This window comes from Castanea sativa, chromosome 5 (assembly GCF_040712315.1).
Source record: "Castanea sativa cultivar Marrone di Chiusa Pesio chromosome 5, ASM4071231v1".
NCBI lineage: Eukaryota > Viridiplantae > Streptophyta > Magnoliopsida > Fagales > Fagaceae > Castanea > Castanea sativa.
Window position 1 is genome coordinate 3,734,255 of NC_134017.1, and position 19,155 is coordinate 3,753,409.

Below are 19,155 nucleotides of genomic sequence, written 5' to 3' on the forward strand. Positions count from 1 at the left end.
ACTGTAAAAAGGCAGATACTAGGTTTCACCAAGTGAAGTAATTAATATTATTCTCCAAATGAGAAGATTGTGACAACCGAATATATGCTTCGTTTTGTAATTAATGAACCTAGAAAAATTGGTGAATCACACAAAAAACTATTCCATTTTTGTTAGCCAACTCTCCAAGTTCTGAAGTTGACAGGGTATTTAATTTTGTACACAAAAAATCATGTGGTATCAAAGAGTTCTCATAATCTTTTAGATCTATTTTGCTGTTTTACGTATCGTACGTATTGTTTGTATGTTAATGTCACTTTTCTTATTGTGTGAATCTGTGATGCCTAAATTGATCATTTGACAGTGATAGAAATTTGAGCAAGTTTTGCATTAATTAATTTAATTGACACTAAAATATAGTTGAAGGGTATGTACGGTACAACTATGCCATCTCTTGAGCGTCAGTAATTGATTATCAAAGCACCATGTTCCCCCTTTCAATACACGATTAAGATCAAAATCCTCTGAAACTTGAACTGAAATAGATTCGTTCCCATCTCTATAGTCTGTAAATCGGACTGCAACCCCCATACTCTTCTCATCGTAGACAATGCAGCCCTTTTATTAAAAGCCTTGCAAGTCAAAAATTTGCCAATTAAACTCAGATTACAACTCTCGATCTTAGGCAACCTGGCCTCCTCAGGTATCGTAATAGTTTCTTCCTCCTCCGCGGCAAGTTTCATGTTCCCCAAACTATTAATCACATCCTCCTCCATGATAACAGAATGGACAATCTCCGCCAAAAGAGATAGAAAAAAATCAAACCCTTAAGGTTTCACCTAAGAGAGGGATATACTTGCTTAGAAACGAGAGAGAAAACACTTAATAAAATTTACACCGTATCGTGTATTGAAAGATACACAAACACTTAATAAAATTTATATAAATGGGATAAAATTAAGTAACCTTGTTTGGATATTTTAAAATAAAAGAATGAAAAAGAATGGAATGTAAGCAACTTTGTTTGGGAGTAACATAGAGGAAAAATAATTGAATTATTTTATGACAATATTACTATTAGACTCCTATTTTAAAATAAAATAAAATAAAAGGTTAAATATATAGGGGTATTTTGAGAGTTTTAATAAAAAATTAATTAAGTCCTCGTTTGGGAGGAGGGAAGGGAATGGAATGGAAATGACTAAAAAGAATAATTTTAGAATATTCTTTCATTTCCTTGGGATTTTTAATGGAGGGAATGGAAAGTCCATTCCTTTGTTTGAGAGTTTAAGTGGGAGGAAATGGAATGTGTAGGAGAGAACACTCATTCCTCCTTATTCTTTTAAAACCTTAAATTTTCATTCCCTTTGAAATTGGAAGGAATTGGAGGGAATGAAATTAGATTTAATGAATTTTTTACTAAAACTCCCAAAATACCCCTGTATATTCAACCTTTTATTTTAAAATAAGGGTTTAATAGTAATATTGTCATAAAATGATTTCATTCCATTTCCGCTATGTTATTCCCAAACGAAATTACTTACATTCCATTAATTTGCATTCTTTTCTATTCTTTTATTTAAAACATCCAAACAAGGTTACTTAATTCCATTCCATTCATTTTTTTTTCCATTCCTTTCCTTTCTTAAATACATTACATTCTTTTCCATTCCGTTATGATTATTCCATTCCATTCCCTCATGAACTCCCAAATGAAGCCTAAATTTAATTTCATTCATTTACATTCCATTCTCTCCTCCTAACCGAGGACTTACTAAACACTAAAATTTAAAAAAAAAAAAAAAAAAAAAAAAAAAAAAAAAAAAAAAAAAAACTTTGACTATGAGGTCTTACATAGACTCAATCACAGATAATGGCAGAGCTAAGGGGGGAACCACCCCTAGCTCTTGGGATTCTTATTTACGCTCTGTTTGTTTCAATAAAGATATTTTCTAGAAAATGAGTGATTTTCTAAAAAACATTTTCTATAAAACTATCTCATTTTCCAATGTTTGGTAGCAACTTTAAATAAGTTGAAAAACAACCTCTTATCTTCCCTTATTTAGCTTGCTGTGAGATAGAGTTGTTTTCCAAAAAAATTTAATGGAAAACAATCTCTAAAAATAAGCCATACTTTTTATATTGACCAAAGATAGTTTTCCTTTGACTTATATATTTTTTATACTACCAAACATTGGAAAATAAGGAAAACTATCTTTACATAAGGTTTTCCATTGAAACAAACGGAGCGTTATAGTGCTATTATTATTATTATTATTATTATTATTATTATAAAATTACTTGCATATATACTTACCAGGCCACCTTGGATTTTGAGGAAAAATTTTTTCTCTTGAAATTCATTTGGGCCTAGAATTTTAATTCAGAACAACCCAAAAACAATACGATACTAGGAACCCAAAAAATAATCTAGCCCGTTGCTCATAACCCCTCCAAATAAATACAAACAACAAAACAACTTTCACAAAATCCAAATCAACAATATTATTTGAACAAAAAATCCTTTATAAATTTGGACTCTGGAGTACTCTTATAAATACAAAAACAAAGAAAATAACAGCTCTATGGTTTAGTAAGTCATAGCTTGCAATGGTATAACTCTCTCTTTCAATTTCTCTTCTTTCTCTTTTTCTTTGTGTTTTTGTATGAGTTGAGTTTGTAGCTAAAGAGCCGGAGTAAACAGTTTGAGAGTTTTGACAATTGACTAAAAGTCAGTAACTATTTTATGGCTTACATCTTGGTCTCTATTTTGTGGTTTACAATCGAGTAAATGTTGTAGGGTGTGGAGGCCCTTTTGTATTGTTAGACCTTAACCCCTTCTGCTGCACTATGGCCCGTTAGTTTAAGGTAAGAGAGTTGGAACTGGCCTTGCTAAGACTATGCTTCAGGCCAGCTTGTGCACACCTTGTGATCAGATGCATCTTGACGTGAGTGCTATGGGCTGGACACAAGTTGTGGTCACAGCAGGAGTGACTGTTACAAGTATTACGGAAGGAATACACTACAGCAGGATAACTATAATAATAAAATGTGCTAAATAAAGCTAACATCATGAATAAAGTTAACAAGGTTATAGCAGAATAATTCAACAAGCAAAAATAACACTACATCAGAAAAAAGTAGATAACTTGGTAACTTCTATTCAAGCAGTAGGAAAATCGTCCTAGTAAGCATGATGAAAATAACTCGTCTGCTGGATTATGGGCTAAGCTGTTCAATAGAAACAAACTCAAGAAGGGAACCAATCTCCAACGCGGGTAACCTCAACAAAGATTTCTGCCACAGAAATTACTCATTCTGGAGAAAAGGCCTAAGTGGTTTAAGCTTCGATTCACAACCTTTAGAGAGTGGGCATGCTAAGAGGGAGAGCAAAGGAGGTCAATCAATGCATGTCTCTATTCCTACCACATTACTTTCTCTTTCGTTTTACTTGGGTGTTTTATTTTTATTTTTTAATCTTTTCTTTTTTCTCTCCGTGTTTTCTCCTCCTTATTCTTTCCTACCTCTTGCTTCCTCTTCTCTTTTACTGTTCATGGCTACCCCCTTTTATACCGTTTGCCATTATAGAATTTACCCCTTTTGTCCCTTAACCATTTTTGGTTTCTTGTGGGTGTGGACACAAGGGGTCTTGGAGTCGCCACCTAATTTTTTTGCAATGGTTTAGGAACCATATATATAGCGCCCTTTCGAAGAAGGAGCTTTGATCTTACTACTAGAGTATAGATTCGGCGTTTAGGTGTACTCTTGGGAAGGTGTTAGGCACCTAAGATCGCCCAACCCTAAGGTTGATCTCTCATCATTGTGTCTTATACCTTAACCTTGTTAAAAACATGTTCACTACTTGTTTTCTAACTCACACACACGCTAACATGCATCTAGCATGCAACATGGCATCATTCATCCCAAAACAAAATACTCATCTATCCATAAAGCAAAAAGAAGCCAAACCACACACATATACAAACCCTAGCATTCATCTAGCATGTGAAAAACATATCATACTTCTCAAGGTACGGCAGCAGCCCATACATGACAACAAGCATAAACATCGATATGGCAACAAGCAAATCATGTCATAGATTAACAGCAAGGCATCAACTTCATACATATATATCAAGGGAGAATTAAATAAACAACATGTATGTTCATGTCAAAGCATGACTTACCTCACTTACCTTTGAGCAACACAACACATATGTGAACGAATGACATGGTATTTAAACAAGACATGAACATAAAACCCTAATCTAAGCATGTTAAAGACAAACAAGCATATAAGACAGAGACTCTGATACGTATAAACATAAGAAAATGATTTAAATAGAAGTAAAACATGTGAAACAAGCAAACCAAACAACGTAAGAAATCTGAATTATGGTTTCTGGGCAAGTACCTGCATACGCAGGATTTAACCTACGTATGCATGCTTATGACATGCATGCGTGGGACTTGTTCAAAACCCTAACCCCAAAAACCCAAAATAGAAAACAGAGCACAAACAAAAAAAATCCTAATTCTAACAACTGTGCATGCTCAGAGCAACAAATAAGCATAAAATAAGCTAAACAAACATGTAAAAACATAAACTAAGCAAAGAAACAAGATTAAAACACAAAATAAAAAGCAAAAAAGAAAAGAAAGGGTTGAAGCTTGATACCTCAAAAAGGAGTTTCCAAGCTTTGATTTTGACCATTCCCTTCAATAAAATCTATCATAAGTCATTAAACAAGCGATTAGTAATCTTAAACTAAAAGGATTGGGGCCAGAAGAGGTCTCAATCAAATAAATTTGACATGAGGGTATTTTGTGAAAAACTCTCTTTTGATTCACTATTTTCAAGTGAATCTTAAGTTTTTCTTATGAGATTTCTGTGTTTTGAAAATGTACAGTGCAAGGTTTTTTATAGTGAAAAAATTGGGATTTGGAATGGCTCCTAGACAATGTGAGATTCATTCCAAACTTCAGCAATTATTGCAAAAAACTTGCATTTTTCATGCTTCTGAAACCCTAGCTACGTATGCAGGAATGTAATTGTGTATGCATGCTTTGGCCTACATACGTGGGCCAAGGGACTCTTTGGTCATTTTATTTTCAAAATAGATTTTTGCTCATTTAAAAGGTTATATTTTCTCTTTTAACACCTTAAGTCAATTTGATATCTGATTAGGCTCTAAACTAACCTTGGGCCTTAGAGTTTGAGCATCATTAGGGAATGGAGGCTCGAGTCGTAAGGAGTACAAAAAGCAGTATTTACAGTGGGCATCTCTCTAAGACTACCCACTAAGCTGGTTGTCTAGCCACTACCTCTACCAGAGTGTGTTGGTTGCACCACTCTCTATTTCTAGATAAAATTACTTGTTTTGTTTTTTTACCTTTCTCTGTTTCTGTTTTTACCTCAATGGATAAGGATTAAGTTACCTCAACACCTACTTCTATGGCATGCATTAAGTGGTCCTAGCTCACACTTACTTCTTTTGGGTGAAATGCTATCCCAACAAGACATTCCCCCAAAAAGGCTTAGGCGAGAACCCTAGAATAGACCCCCCCCCTTTCTCCCCATCGCTAAACCATACCCTCTAAATATCTTGACCTATGACCCACCTCCCATGTATTGGTTGGATACAAGTAGGTGGTGCCTTGGTCCTTTGTGTGAGTTCCACTTCATTTGTGTTTGTCTCCTACCCTTTATGCCATTTCTACTGCTCTTGCATTATCTCATTCTTCTGTGTGCACTGGTTTGTGCTTATCCATTGTGGGGTGAAGGATATGTGGGCTTTTGGGCCTATGTTTTCTTTTTGTTATCCTTTCCTGGGTTGGGTATTGTATAGGCGAAGGCCTTTGTCTCCATAGCCTACTAGGCCCACGTTTTTGTCTCTCTTCTTCATAGCCGTGGGCCTTTTAGCCATTAATCTTGCCATACTGATTCATTATGTTTGCTACCTCTTTGTTTGGAGCTCCCTAACTGCCTTGCCTTGCCTTTACTTCTTATTACCTCTGTGGGCTTACTAGCTAATGTTCTTGCCGTCTTAGCCCATTGAGCCATTAATTCTCTCCTTTGGGCTTCCTCTGCTCATTTACTACATCTTTACCTCTTATCACTCTTATGGGCTTGTTGGTCATTATTCCTACCATGTTAGCCCATTGATTTTACCACTTTATTCTTTGGGCTTCTTTGGCTCATTTACTTCTTGTTTACCTCTCATTATCCCAAAAAGGCTTAGGCGGAAACCTTACAATATACCCCCATTTTCTTCCCACCGTCAAACCACACCCTCTGAATATCTTGACCCATGGCCCACCTCTCATGTATTGGTTGGGTACAAGTAGGTGGTGCCATGGTCTTCTAAGCAAGTTTCACTTCGTCTGTGTTTGTCTCCTTCTGCCCTTCATGCCATTTCTGCTACTCTTGCGTTGTTTCATTTTGCTGTGTGTACTAGTTTGTGCTTATCCATTGTGGCGTGAAAGATGTGTGGGCTTTTGGGCCTATGTTTTCTTCCTTTTATCCCTTCTTGGGTTGGGTATTGTCTAGGCGAAGGCCTTTGTCTCCATAGCCTACTAGGCCCATGTTTTTGTCTCTCTTCTTCGTGGTTGTGGGCCTTTTAGCCATTAATCTTGCCATGTTGCTTCATTGTGTTTGCTATTTCTTTATTTAGGCCTCCCTAACTAGCTTGCCTTGCTTTTACTTCTTATTACCTCTGTGGGCTTACTAGCTAGTGTTCCTGCCGTGTTAGCCCATTGAACCATTAATTCTCTCATTTGGGCTTCGTCGGCTCATTTACTACATCTTTACCTCTTATCACTCTTATGGGCTTGTTGGCTATTGTTCCAACCATGTTAGCCCATTGAGTTTACCACTTTATTCTTTGGGCCTCTTTAGCCCATTTACTTCTTTTTTACCTCTCATTGTCCCCATGTGCTTACCACTTCATTCCTTTGGCTTCCTCGGCCCACTTACTTCTTTCTTTTACCTCTTGTTACTTTTATGGGCTTGCTGGCCATCATTCCTGCCATGTCAGTCCACTAGGCTTGTTACCTCTTTTTTTTTTACCATTTTGCCCCTCGTCTTCCTTTCATTTCCCTTATTGTTAGGCTTCTTTTACTATTGGGCCTCTTGTCAAAAATGGGCATCAACACAGAGTATAAGTTTTTATTTTATTTTTTATTTTTTTAGAAACCTAGGTATATGTAAGTGGTTTCCAATTTCCAATGCACTTTTAATACTTTTCTATATTATATTATATTTTTAAGGGCTGTTTTATATCATATATTTACATTGATCAATGTAAAACTTCAGGAGCCACATAATAGGCACTTCTACTCCACATGTTTGCTTCATATATTTGTATTGATGATAGTTAATGGTTACTTAATTCAAGTAATTAAATTAAGTTTTTTTATTTGATATTATTATTAATTTTTTGAATAGGATTATTTGTTATATTTATATACTTGTGTGCGTATAAATAAATAAATATATATTCTAACTTAAAATTTTGTTCTATCAAGTTTAGCCCTCATAAAAAAAAAAAAAAATCTAACTCTACCATTGGTCACATGCAACTCACATTATGTAGGTAAATTGGTATATACAAAGGAAAATATGATGTTAGCTCCTATGCAACACCATACCTGAGTCCATGAAATTGGGGAAGCGTTGTAACTTTGTTTTCCATGTTGTGAATGTGGTGTAATTTGGGTGAAGGAAACACTAATAATTCAGGGTAACTAGTAGTATTTCCTGTCATGCTGCAAATCCAAAAGGGTCAAAAGCATGAGAAATACATCCCAAAGGTACTTGTAGATTTTTCCTTTTTGGCAAATCAAACTATAGGAGATCTTTATTTTTCTTTCTTTTCCACAGGATAAAAATATATAACCATACTAAAATCTCTACATTATAAGTTAGAGCTCTATAACATATTTATGAACAATAACTAAAAATCATGTGCCTCCACATAATACATAGATATATTACAAGACTCTAATTGGATTACACAAAATCACAATCTTATCAAGAATAAGGACCTTAACATTGAGTCTAGGCCTACCATGCTAAAGGCTAACAAACCTCAAGCGACCAACCTCCAATACAATTAATTAAGGTCTCGTTGTAAATAGCAAGATCGAGTCATCAACCATTTACGACAAAAATCTCCAAATTTAATATAGCACTCTAATCATCACCAATGAAGTAAGCTCCATACCCAAGGTATAACTAATTAATTTGAAAAAATGTTAGAGGGTGAGATGAGTCAAAACCCAGTAAGTAGCATAATTCATGAGAGTGTGAAAAATGCAAGTTTCATGATGATGAACAGTTACAAAGCATGGTTTTAATTTGGGAAATTTTTAACTGAATACTGCAAGGTCATTTTCAATAATAATATGACAAGAATGAAAAATAATGAACACAAAGTTTCGAAAAATAATACCATAAAACTATACACTATAATTTGTGAGCACTAACTATATAATTTCCAAAGCCATAAAATCTAATATTCGATAATTTATCACAAATATACCACATTACCACATAGACAAGTTAGGGATCCATCCATTCACAACTAACATGATACTGTCATCTCTAGTATGCAGTCTCTTGGCCCTATTGGCAACAGTCTCACCCAAACCCTCAAGGTTTTTCTCTCCCCCCATAGGCAGGGAGAACGCGTCATATAGGACCTCTTTTGCATGTGATTTTTTGGCCCCATGGGCAGCAGTCTCACCCATATACAATCAAGGAACCTCTCTCCCCCATGGGCAATAGGGAAGAACGTGTCATCTAAAGTGAAAGGGCATTAACATGGATCTAATTCCGTTGTCACAAAGACTACGAAAACCAAATCGGGTGATCACCGAAAAATCACACATGACATAGTGTTAAAACCACATAAAACTCACATTTTACATTACTTTCAAATACATAGTTTATATCTAGATAATTTCTAGAAAAATCTTAAATAATTTAACTTCTACAAAGTTCGTAAAGTTTTCAACTTCATTCTTGTCAAGAGATTTTTTATCAATTTCCCACATAACAAAACAAAATAAGCATCTTTAAATTTTCTAATATACCATAAAATCAATGATTTCCTTATCAAATTTTAACTAAAAAATGCTCATATTTTTCATGTCAACAATTCATGCATTTCCCCAAACGCAATATCAAATATGATACACTTTTCATACATAATAATATATGATAAGGTCACAACACAAAACTTTTAAAAAAACATATATTCATATATAATTTTGCAAAATGTGTTTGGCCCGAAGGAGATTAACTTTCCAAGCTCCAAAGGAGATTAACTTTCCAACACAAAGAGCTTAATTTTCCAAGCTCCAAAGGAGATTAACTAAAACCTAAACAATATCAAGCAAACCTATCATAATAAGCATAAAGCTTGAAATTATATCTAGTTACAAATTACGAATTGCCAAATAAGCATTTAATTAGGCAAGCCTAGCACTTAATCTCAAAAACAATGTATTCCACTACGAATCAATTTGAAGCCTACGATTCCCCTGAGAATGGATCTCTCTTTTGGGCAAAAAGGCTTTGAAAAAGGATTCGCTTATTCGGGGGTGGGTGAAAGCGCTTATGGGACCATTTTACATTCATAGCCTTATAATCTTCTCATAATGATTGAAGGTATTATATCTAACATCAAAACCTCAACAATTTAAAAGTACTTCCCACAATATTTACACCACATCAACAAGAGACCCATGATACCAAAATTCATAATATTCTCCAAAACAAACAATTTGAATCTTTGACTAACTCCAAATAATCAATAAAAATTATATTCACTATTTATTTCACATTAAAAAGCCAAAACTCTCAAATCTTAACCACTTAGATAGTCACCATGGTAAAAACTATAAACCCACTCATCAAATAAATCCACCAAGACAAAACTCATACATATAAACACATAAATATCATTTCCAAGACTTACAAATCACGAGTATCATTATCAAAGCTTAGATAAAAATATAACCTCAACCAAAATATTAAACTCACAAAAAAGATTAAAATTTTTTATCTCAAATAAAAAGGATGAAGATGCTTAGAGGTTTCTAAAGATTTTTCGGTGATATTGCTGAAAAAATGATGGTGAGATGGTGGTTTGGAGTGGAACCCGGTGGGAGAGTGGGAAATGCGTGTGGGTGTTTAAGTGAAGAGAAAAGATAGAAAGTGAAAATAAGAAAAGAGATGGCTCGCCAAAAGAGAGAAGAGATGGTGCGAAAAAGAGTGGTGGGAAATGGTGGATAGGTGGGGGGCACATGTGAATGCAAATTAAAATCTGACCATGCCCCTTTTTTTTTTTTTTTTTTAAAGCTGGGACGTTACATTCCCTATATTATTGTTCCATCAGTTGAAAAGGTAATCCTTTTTAGCTCCTTTTTTATCAACTTTAGGATTTAATCGAATTTTCAAGTTACTATAGCAAGGTTTATGCTTTTACAAGCACCTGGACCAAAATTAAAGATAGATATACTCAAGGATAGTGATCTTGAAGTTAATATTGATTTGCTTTTTATAGTGAGTCAGTTAATGAATTGGTAAAATCATTTGTTTTGGGTTGATCTAAGATTGATGGGTCAAGTTGGAGTTTATATGTAACAGAATTTCACATTCGTACTGCTACATATATTTGAATGATCCCTATGGAGGTACAATGATTTTAACTTGTTTAAATTTCTAACATAAAGGAAGAGATTTTTTTTTTTTGAACTTTGCAAGAAAAGATATTTGGGAAGCAAAGATATAAAGAAGCAGTTTGTGAACAAGGAAAAATCAATTCTCCAGCTAATAGTTTGCCTAGCTTGCTACTTAATGGTCCAATTAGGCCTCAAATTCGATTGCACTTGAGATAACATAACAGTCTCTGCAATCTTTGACAAAATCGTCAATTGTGTTGGTTTAGCTAGTCCAGACATGCTGTCATAAGTACCTGTTTAAACTATACAATAAAAGACAAGAAAAGAGTCAAGGAAGCACTTAGCGTGAAGTATCACAGCCACAGGGATCCCAAGTATAACCCTTTTGTTTAGTTTTGCTCCACTGAATTATGTTTCAATGGCTCCAAACTCTCTGAGTTTGCTTACCACATACTTGACCCTATGAGATCTAAACAAAAATGCCTCATTTTTTTCAATACAAAATCCTAGTACTACATATTATATATGCAAATGGCATAAGAGGGGTGTAATAGGCAATAGTGTGCTGTTAAGAAAGAGAGAGAAAAATCTACTAAGGATGTCTCATTGTTTAAACAAGAATCACTACCTTTATCTAGCTTCAGACTGAGTTATTGTCACTTCATTTATAGAACAAGAAACTCCTGTGACTGAGTCCAAGTTTTTGGAAGGTCCTCTGAAAATGAAAGCAGGTTGTTTAGGAGAAGGAAGAGTTCTTTCACTACTCAACATGAGATGAACTGCTAACATAGTTGGTCGATTTACTGCTTCTTCTTGTACACATAACAACCCAACTTGAATGCATCTCAAGACTTCATCAAAAACACATGACTCCTTTATCGATGAATCAACTATATCCAAGGCTCTATCTTCTCTCCATAGTTCCCAGACCTGTAGTTGGTAGTATTATATAAAAAAAGTTGTACTGTAAATGCAAATGGTAAAAGATTGTTGTTTTCTGTTACTTACATGCCCTATTAAAGTTACGGAAGGGTGCTCCTGATAAGAATCACTATTCTTTTTGCCACTTACGATCTCCAATAAGATGACCCCTAAACTAAAGACATCTGATTTTGTTGAAAACTTTCCAAATACTGCATACTCTGGTGACATATAACCACTGCAGGTAACCAGTATCAAAAGTAATCTTAAAGTTTGAATAACGTTTTAACTTATTTGTATGCGTGCAATTCTAGTGTGTGTCTATGCTTATGCATGTTTTATACTTACTATGTTCCGACAACTCTGGTTGTTTTGTCTTGAGTTTGGCCCTCTTTGAATATACGAGCCATGCCAAAATCTGAAATCTTGGGATTCATCTCAGCATCTAGCAGGACATTGCTGGTTTTAAGATCTCTATGGATAATCTTCAATCTTGAGTCTTGATGAAGATACAAAATCCCCCGAGCAATCCCAATAATGATTTCAAAGCGTTTACTCCAATTTAGGAATGAACTTCTTGTATGATCTACAATAAAATTTGTTCAAGTATACTCAAAATGTGATGCAATAGTGCTGAAATACGTGGTTTTAGGTACTTCAAATATATTCTTTTTTGCACATATATAATAAAGGCACATCATGAAGGTTATAGATTTTTAGAAAGAAGACATACCAAAAATAAAAGAGTCTAAACTTTTGTTGGGCATGTATTCATAAATAAGCATCTTTTCTTCCTCTTGCATGCAACAACCTAACAGTTTGACAAGATTCCTGTGTTGAAGTTTCGCAATCAACATAACTTCATTTTTGAATTCTTCTATTCCTTGTCTAGAACTCTTGGACAGCCTTTTTACAGCTATTTGTTGTCCATTAGATAATAGACCCTGAAATCATGACTCAAACTTAAGCTTACTCATGACTGTTATTTTAAAGCAACAAAGCTCTATCCGCTTCTTCAATAACTTTGTTCCTATCTTACAGTAATGGAATATAAAATGATAAAAAATTTGCAAGATATCAACAATGTCTATGAATTGTAATTGTACCTTATATACAGAGCCAAAACCACCTTGCCCAAGTTTGTTGGCAGGAGAAAAATTTTCTGTGGCAGCAACTATGCAGCTTAGATCAAAAATCAGTAAATCTGGATGTGTACCACTTTCCTTGAGCTCATTCCCCTCAAAAGAGCCGCTGGTACTCGTAATATGTAATGATTGATTGTGCACTTTTCTCTTCACTGTCCCTAAACATAATTGAGAGACATTGCTTAATATTACTTTGTAACTGAGCATCTATATAATATAGCTCACATCATGTGGACCAATCTAAATGACTCCTGATATATGGGACATTTTGTCATAGCTGAGCCAAACATATGTATATGAGAACAATACAATGCACAAGTGACTTTATTTACCTTTTTTCTTTTTCTTTTTCTTCTTCATTAGCCAAATATAGGCTAGAAAGGATACAGGAAACATTGACACAGCAATAGACACTAATGCTAAAGCCAGCTTCCTCTTCTTGCTAAGTGACCCTTTGGATTTCCTTATATACTTAGCTGAAGGAAAAAAGAAAAGAAAAGAAAAGAAAGAAAGTATGAAGAAAACACGATTCAGAAATTGAAAAAGAGAGAATGAAACTTATAAGAAAATGCAAGCAAGTGAAGAATGCTACCTAACTCAGTTGCATCTACACGAACATTTAGTTCTGACCCTTCATCTGTAAACTGTAAAGTGTCGATTAATTCACCATACCATGCGAAGCATCTGGTTCCCTTCCCATCAATATTCGTGCTGCTAAAAGCTGTGCAAGAACAATTCGTCAAGCATGCCTGCTCACACTCTGAGCTACTCATACTTGTGCCTATCAAAGCTCCATCAATTGATGAATCGGGAAGTTTGAAATGCTCCAATTTAACAAACCCTTCTCCATTTTTACACATGGACAACCCCGAGTTCTTCCTCACACAACCCTCATAACCATCCCTGAAAATCCAATCCCTTGGAGACTTAGGCTCATACCCTGGCAGACACATGCACTCAAACTTATTAATATTATCAGGATTGCATTTACTATACGGACCACATTGCCCATACTTGTCACACCGGTATTTAGGTACTGACCATTGTTCCTTCCACTGATGAACACCATCATCCCACATAAGATATCGAACCAATCCAGTGTTGTCCAACACTACTCTTGTCATGATGGAAGGGTCATCATTAGAGTAGTAGGCAGACATTTCATCTTGGTTGTTAACAAAAAAAAACTTGAAACCTGATGAGCTTGTTTCAGTGAATACATTATTCTCTGGCGAATCTCTCCAATATGGGGTTGAACCGTTGTACAAAAACGATTGTGGAGAGCCATTAGGATTCATCTTAAGGCTATAGTTTCCAGTTCCAGGGTCATCTTTTGACTTCCAAGATGTTAGGAACATGTTTATCCCAGTCATAAGATTCAAGCCAAACTTCATGTTTGGAAGTTGAGTATCTGTAGGATGGTCAAAGCTTTGCCACAACACCTTTTTGTTATTGTCCTGGACTAATACCAAGTTTCCTGAATCATGAAGCTGAGCTACCGAGGAGGTTGTCACTTGGTCTTGGACAGAAACATTTGTAGACCAAAGTAGAGGGTTATTACTGTCATGGAGGACAAGATCTCCACGTTGGTTGATTGAGAGAACCCCAGAAGAATCAATAATAGGATCGTTCCTATTTGCAACCCACACAACAGTTTGTGGTGTCACTTTGACATACCAAATGCCAAGATACCTGTAGCTAGACTTGCCAGGGCTGAAGAAGCCCAAGGCAAACTTGTTGTGTTTAGAAATCAAAGATTGGCCATCCTTGATGGATTGGTTTGTTGCTAAGGTGTCAAGGGAAGTGCAAAATTTGAAGAAGAGAATGATTAGAATCAAAGACTCGATCATTTTTTTTTCAGCACATCCTTGTTTGTGCAAATGGTTTGTTAACATGGAACATTTTTTATTTTGATTTTGATTTTTTGTGGTTGAGACCCTCAAACAAAAAAAAGGTTTGACTACGGTTTGTGCACATGGACTGCTGAGAATTCTCTAGTCGTCAATTTTTCAGCGAAGGCTTTTGTTGACTTCTTTAAAACATTTTGAATGTCACTTCTTTTTAGTTTCGGTAAATTCCAGTAAACTTTTCAAAAATGACCATCTTGGTCCCTAATCTCAATTTGGTCCCTAAACGCTGTTAGGGACCGTTACTTTACTCTCAGCCTTTCTTCCCTCTCAGAATGTTTATGTTCAATTCTAATATCTCTGAGTCTTGAGTTCTATTCAAAGTGATTATACAAATATATATACACTTAGCCATATAAAACCCTTAAACCCCCAAAAATCTCTGATCACAAAGCATACAAACATATCTATAATCATTCATACTCCAACAAAAACACTATATTAGACCAATTTTCAGACAAAATCCAAATCAAAAAAAATACCCACAGATTCACAGATGACCATATCCAAACCTCACCTTTCAAACCCAAATCAAAAATCACCCCCAAAAAAAAAAAAAAAAAAACCCAATCCCTAAACCAACCAAGACCTGAACCAACAAAGGAGGAGGAGAACGATCGGTGGCGTTTCCGGTGTGATTGGTTACCTGTGGTAGTTGCAGAGGTCGTGGGCCTCGTTCCCTTGACGTTTGGCACACAGACCTAGACTCAAACCCAAATCCAAACAGAAGCCTTCAGTGAGGAACCAGCAGTAGCGGTGGTGAGGAAAAGCTTGAAAATTCCTAGACAACTGTTTTCATGGCACTGATTCGAAGAGAGAGAGAGAGCAAGATGATAGTTTTGCCGTTGTGGGTAAGAGAGAAGAGAGCGTATGAGAGGGAGAGAAGATAGAACGTCTGAGAGAGAATAGAAAGCGTTTGAGAAAGAGAGAAGACAAGGGTTTGAGAGGAGAAGCTGAGAATGAGTAACGGGGCCTAAAGCCGTTTAGGGTCCAATTATATTCAGGGACCAACTTGGTCATTTTGAAAAATTTTGGAGCTTGTTGGTATTAGCCCAGGTTAGTTTATTGGAATTTACTTTTAGGTTCCGTTTAGATAGAACTTGTTTGGATAGAACTTATTTTTGAAAGTTGAAAACTGAAAATATTATAATAAAATAATTTTTATATATTTAAATAGTATTATGAGACTTATTTTTAATATTTTTTTCTAAATAAAGTGCTTGTGGGTGTCATAAACAGTGCGTAAACAGTAACTTTATCTCCCACAATAATTCTATGTGCATGAATGCACTAACTTTATCTCCCACACAATAATTCTATGGGCATGAACAGTATCAGTTACTGTTCACGCGCTAGAGAAAAAAAAAAACTGAAAATGCAAACTGAAAACGTAGACTTGTAACAGATACTTTAAAGTGCGTTTGGATCTGGTTAAAAACTCACGTGTCTGGCTTTTCAGCGTTTTTTTTTTTTCCAAGCTGTGATTGTTGACTTTTTCCATAAACAGTACCCGTGGGTTTTTTTTTTTCCTTTTCCTGGACACGCGTTTATCACTGTTCATTGGTTATGAACAGTGATTTTAGGCCAATGAACAGTAATTTTAGGCATAAACAGTAATTTTTCACAATTAAAAATTATTTTACAACAATGTTTTTCAGTGATTTTAGTGCAACTTGATCTACTCGCTGATCAGCTCCTATAGCTGGATGCGTCAAACAGGTTGAATATCGTGGCACACAACTGACACAAGTGCCTAGTTCAACAGACTATCGGTATTGGCTTTATTTGTATGGGGCCACAATGTTTTAGTAACGACAATCATGAGCAAACAAATCCAGACTTGGGGTTTTCACAAGTGGTTCTGTGAAAGCTCCATTCTTTCATTCTTTGGACCATCATATTCTGCTTCGGGCCACATCTTGAATGATGTTGCATAGATCACAATAGACCATGTCAACAATTGTAAAAAAAATTGTAAAACATATTGAGCTTGTACCATTACTCAAAAGTGTTAATAGAGGCAGGGCTACCCATCCTGCCTTGAGTTAGTAATGTGTTTTTAAAATGATAATTAATACAGTCGGGCCTTGCTAAGGACTGAAATAGAAGCTAGTGATGATACACAGGGACATTAGTCATGTAGTAAACTTTTTTTCTTTTATTATTATTATTATTATTTTTGGCCTATGGTTTTAGAGTATCACGCCCTCAAGGTGTTGCATTGCAATTTGCATAGGCACTCTCCTTATTGAGGAGTAATTATCGCTTGTTTTAGATACATGCAGCGAACTCTCTACCAACAAATAGGTCCCATAGCATGGGAGCCTCCTATTGTGAATGGCTGTTACATATACATATATGGGATTGAGGGCCATGTTCAATTGCTCTCAATAACTGAAATTGAGAGTTGAAAAAAGTAACTTTCAATCTCATTAAATAAAAATTAGAAGTAAATAATGAAAAGTTAAAAATGGAAGAAGTAAAAATATTTTGTGAAATGAATGAGAGCAATTGGATCAAGTACTGCAATACCCTAGATTGCTATATATGATATATTTGTATCTTAATCCACATATACGATACATCTGTAACAAGAGATAGCATCTCGTTGAGGAGAGATATAAGTATTATATGAACCAAATGGTTTAGTGGCTATCTTATAGAATAACATTGATGGGCCTAATTGGTAAATGAATTGATTAAATCATTCGCTTTAGGTTGCTCTAAGTTTTTTTATTTTTTATTTTTTTTGTTGGGGAGATTTCAACTTATGGTGTCAATTCATTATAATAGTTTTTTATCATCCGACCAAAATACCAATCGATATTCGGTTGCTCTAAGTTTAATGCATGAAGTTAGGATTTATATTCCATAAACTTCCAATTCATGTACGTATTGCAACATATATTTCAATGACAGAAAATGTTTGGTTTCAAATTTCAAATTCAAATATGCTTGCAGTTATTTTGGTCCAACCCATAATATGGTGATTAAAAAGATACTTCGAAGTGTGTAGTTTTAATTATATGAGTTTTTTAATGAACTAGTCGTGGACCCATGCATGGGAATAAATAATTATTTTTTAGTTTTAGTATTATATATAATTTGTTTTCTAAATTTTGTAAAATAATTTATCTCTCAAAAAATTAAAAAACTACTTTTCATTTATCTATCTCAAAAAATATATCATCATTTTATGGTTTGGATTTGTTTGATTGATATTATTCATTTTTTGGGCGGTTCATATTTTGCTAAATTATGTTATCTTGCATTATATTTTCCTAATTTTTTTCTTATACAACTAAATTATTTAAGTTTCAAATATATTATTCAAAATTTTTATTTTCCTAAAAGAGATTATCATATTTATAATTTTTCTTATTGTAAGGGTAGTTTCAAACTATTGATTGAGTATTGTTTACTAATATGGATACATGAGATTGGAACTGCATATTTCTTGGACATTCCTAAGAGACTATACCATATTATAAATTTAATATATAAAATATTATGTAGAAAAAAGTATACTTTATGTTTGAAATTGAATACTTCACCTATCAAAATGAAAGAAAATAATTTGTATAACAACGTAAAGAGAACATGATCTAACCAAAAAAAAAAAAAAAGACTGCATAGACTTTATTTATTAAGATTTAATTGCCTTTAACCGGATCTTTATATTGCATTTATTTGTTGTTACTATGCTTTTATTGAGCCTCCTCATCCTTTACATCATTAGTTACATTATTATTCTTTTTATTATTTATATTCTACTTTTAAAATTTTGACAATATTAATATATATATATATATATATATATATATATATATATATATATATATATATTGGCTTTGGCTTTAAATCAAACAAGCACATTGAACAATTTGAGCCAAAATCAAACAAGCACATTGAACAAGAAGCACAAATTTATCTTAGGCATTTTTAAGTTTACATATTCATATAATTTAATTTTGATGTTATAACTAAATAATAAATCAATGAAAAATTGAAATTAAAATATAGTCTATACATTTTCATCTTGGACAATTTTAATATTTGATAGACACATTTAGATACATAGCTAAGATTGTATTTTGATATAAATATAAAGGACAAAACTTAGGTACAGTACTTAAGGTGTTGTTCCTTAGGTTCCTCTCTTATGATTCAGTTATGTGACCACTTAATTAAAACATACATTTTCATTCCATGAGAAAAAATCTACATGATATAATCTTAAAAAGGGAACCTAAGAAACAGTACCTAAGTCTTGCTCAAATATAAAATCTCATTTCCAAAATACCTAAGTATTATGTCCAAAAAAAAAAAAAAAAATCAAACAAAAGCTATAAAAGAGAGAAAGAGAGAGACTTATGATGGAAGACTTGTGTTTGAGATGAGTTTGTAGCTAAAGAGCCGAAGTAAATAGTTTGAGAGTTTTGACTTTTAACAACGGACTAAAAGTCGGTATCTATTTTGTGGTTTACAGCTTGCTCTATATTTTGTGGCTTACA

At 34.2% G+C, this 19,155-nt stretch overlaps 1 protein-coding gene across 4 annotated transcripts; it reads right to left on the reverse strand.

The window, feature by feature from the left end:
- Positions 1–2,620: 2,620 nt before the first annotated feature.
- LOC142635993 (G-type lectin S-receptor-like serine/threonine-protein kinase RKS1) lies at positions 2,621–15,752 on the reverse strand. 4 transcript variants are annotated; one of them, XR_012844231.1, is made up of 9 exons: positions 13,327–15,751; positions 13,067–13,210; positions 12,696–12,892; positions 12,323–12,533; positions 11,938–12,175; positions 11,677–11,827; positions 11,297–11,598; positions 4,658–4,708; positions 2,621–2,973 (listed from the first exon to the last, which is right to left on the reverse strand). XR_012844231.1 is itself a non-coding variant. In XM_075810044.1 (8 exons), the coding sequence occupies exons 1-7, from the start codon at positions 14,627–14,629 to the stop codon at positions 11,299–11,301; spliced, it is 2,544 nt and encodes an 847-aa protein (XP_075666159.1). In that variant the 5' UTR covers positions 14,630–15,751; the 3' UTR covers positions 7,804–8,215; positions 11,297–11,298. The 4 variants fall into 4 exon arrangements, 3 of the variants coding, with proteins under 3 accessions (XP_075666159.1, XP_075666161.1, XP_075666160.1); XM_075810044.1 differs by lacking the exons at positions 2,621–2,973; positions 4,658–4,708 and adding an exon at positions 7,804–8,215; XM_075810046.1 differs by lacking the exons at positions 2,621–2,973; positions 4,658–4,708 and having other exon boundaries at positions 13,327–14,211; positions 15,288–15,746.
- Between the last annotated feature and the right edge of the window lie 3,403 nt (positions 15,753–19,155).

What these genes read in the sequence shown, in the direction of transcription:
- LOC142635993 (XM_075810044.1), bottom strand. Translation starts at nt 14,629, where the DNA reads ATGTTAACAAACCATTTGCACAAACAAGGATGTGCTGAAAAAAAAATG. An exon ending in ACCAGAGTTGTCGGAACATA is followed by an intron (nt 11,828 to 11,937) that starts GTAAGTATAAAA and finishes GGTTACCTGCAG; the next exon opens with TGGTTATATGTCACCAGAGT. An exon ending in CCGTAACTTTAATAGGGCAT is followed by an intron (nt 11,599 to 11,676) that starts GTAAGTAACAGA and finishes TACCAACTACAG; the next exon opens with GTCTGGGAACTATGGAGAGA.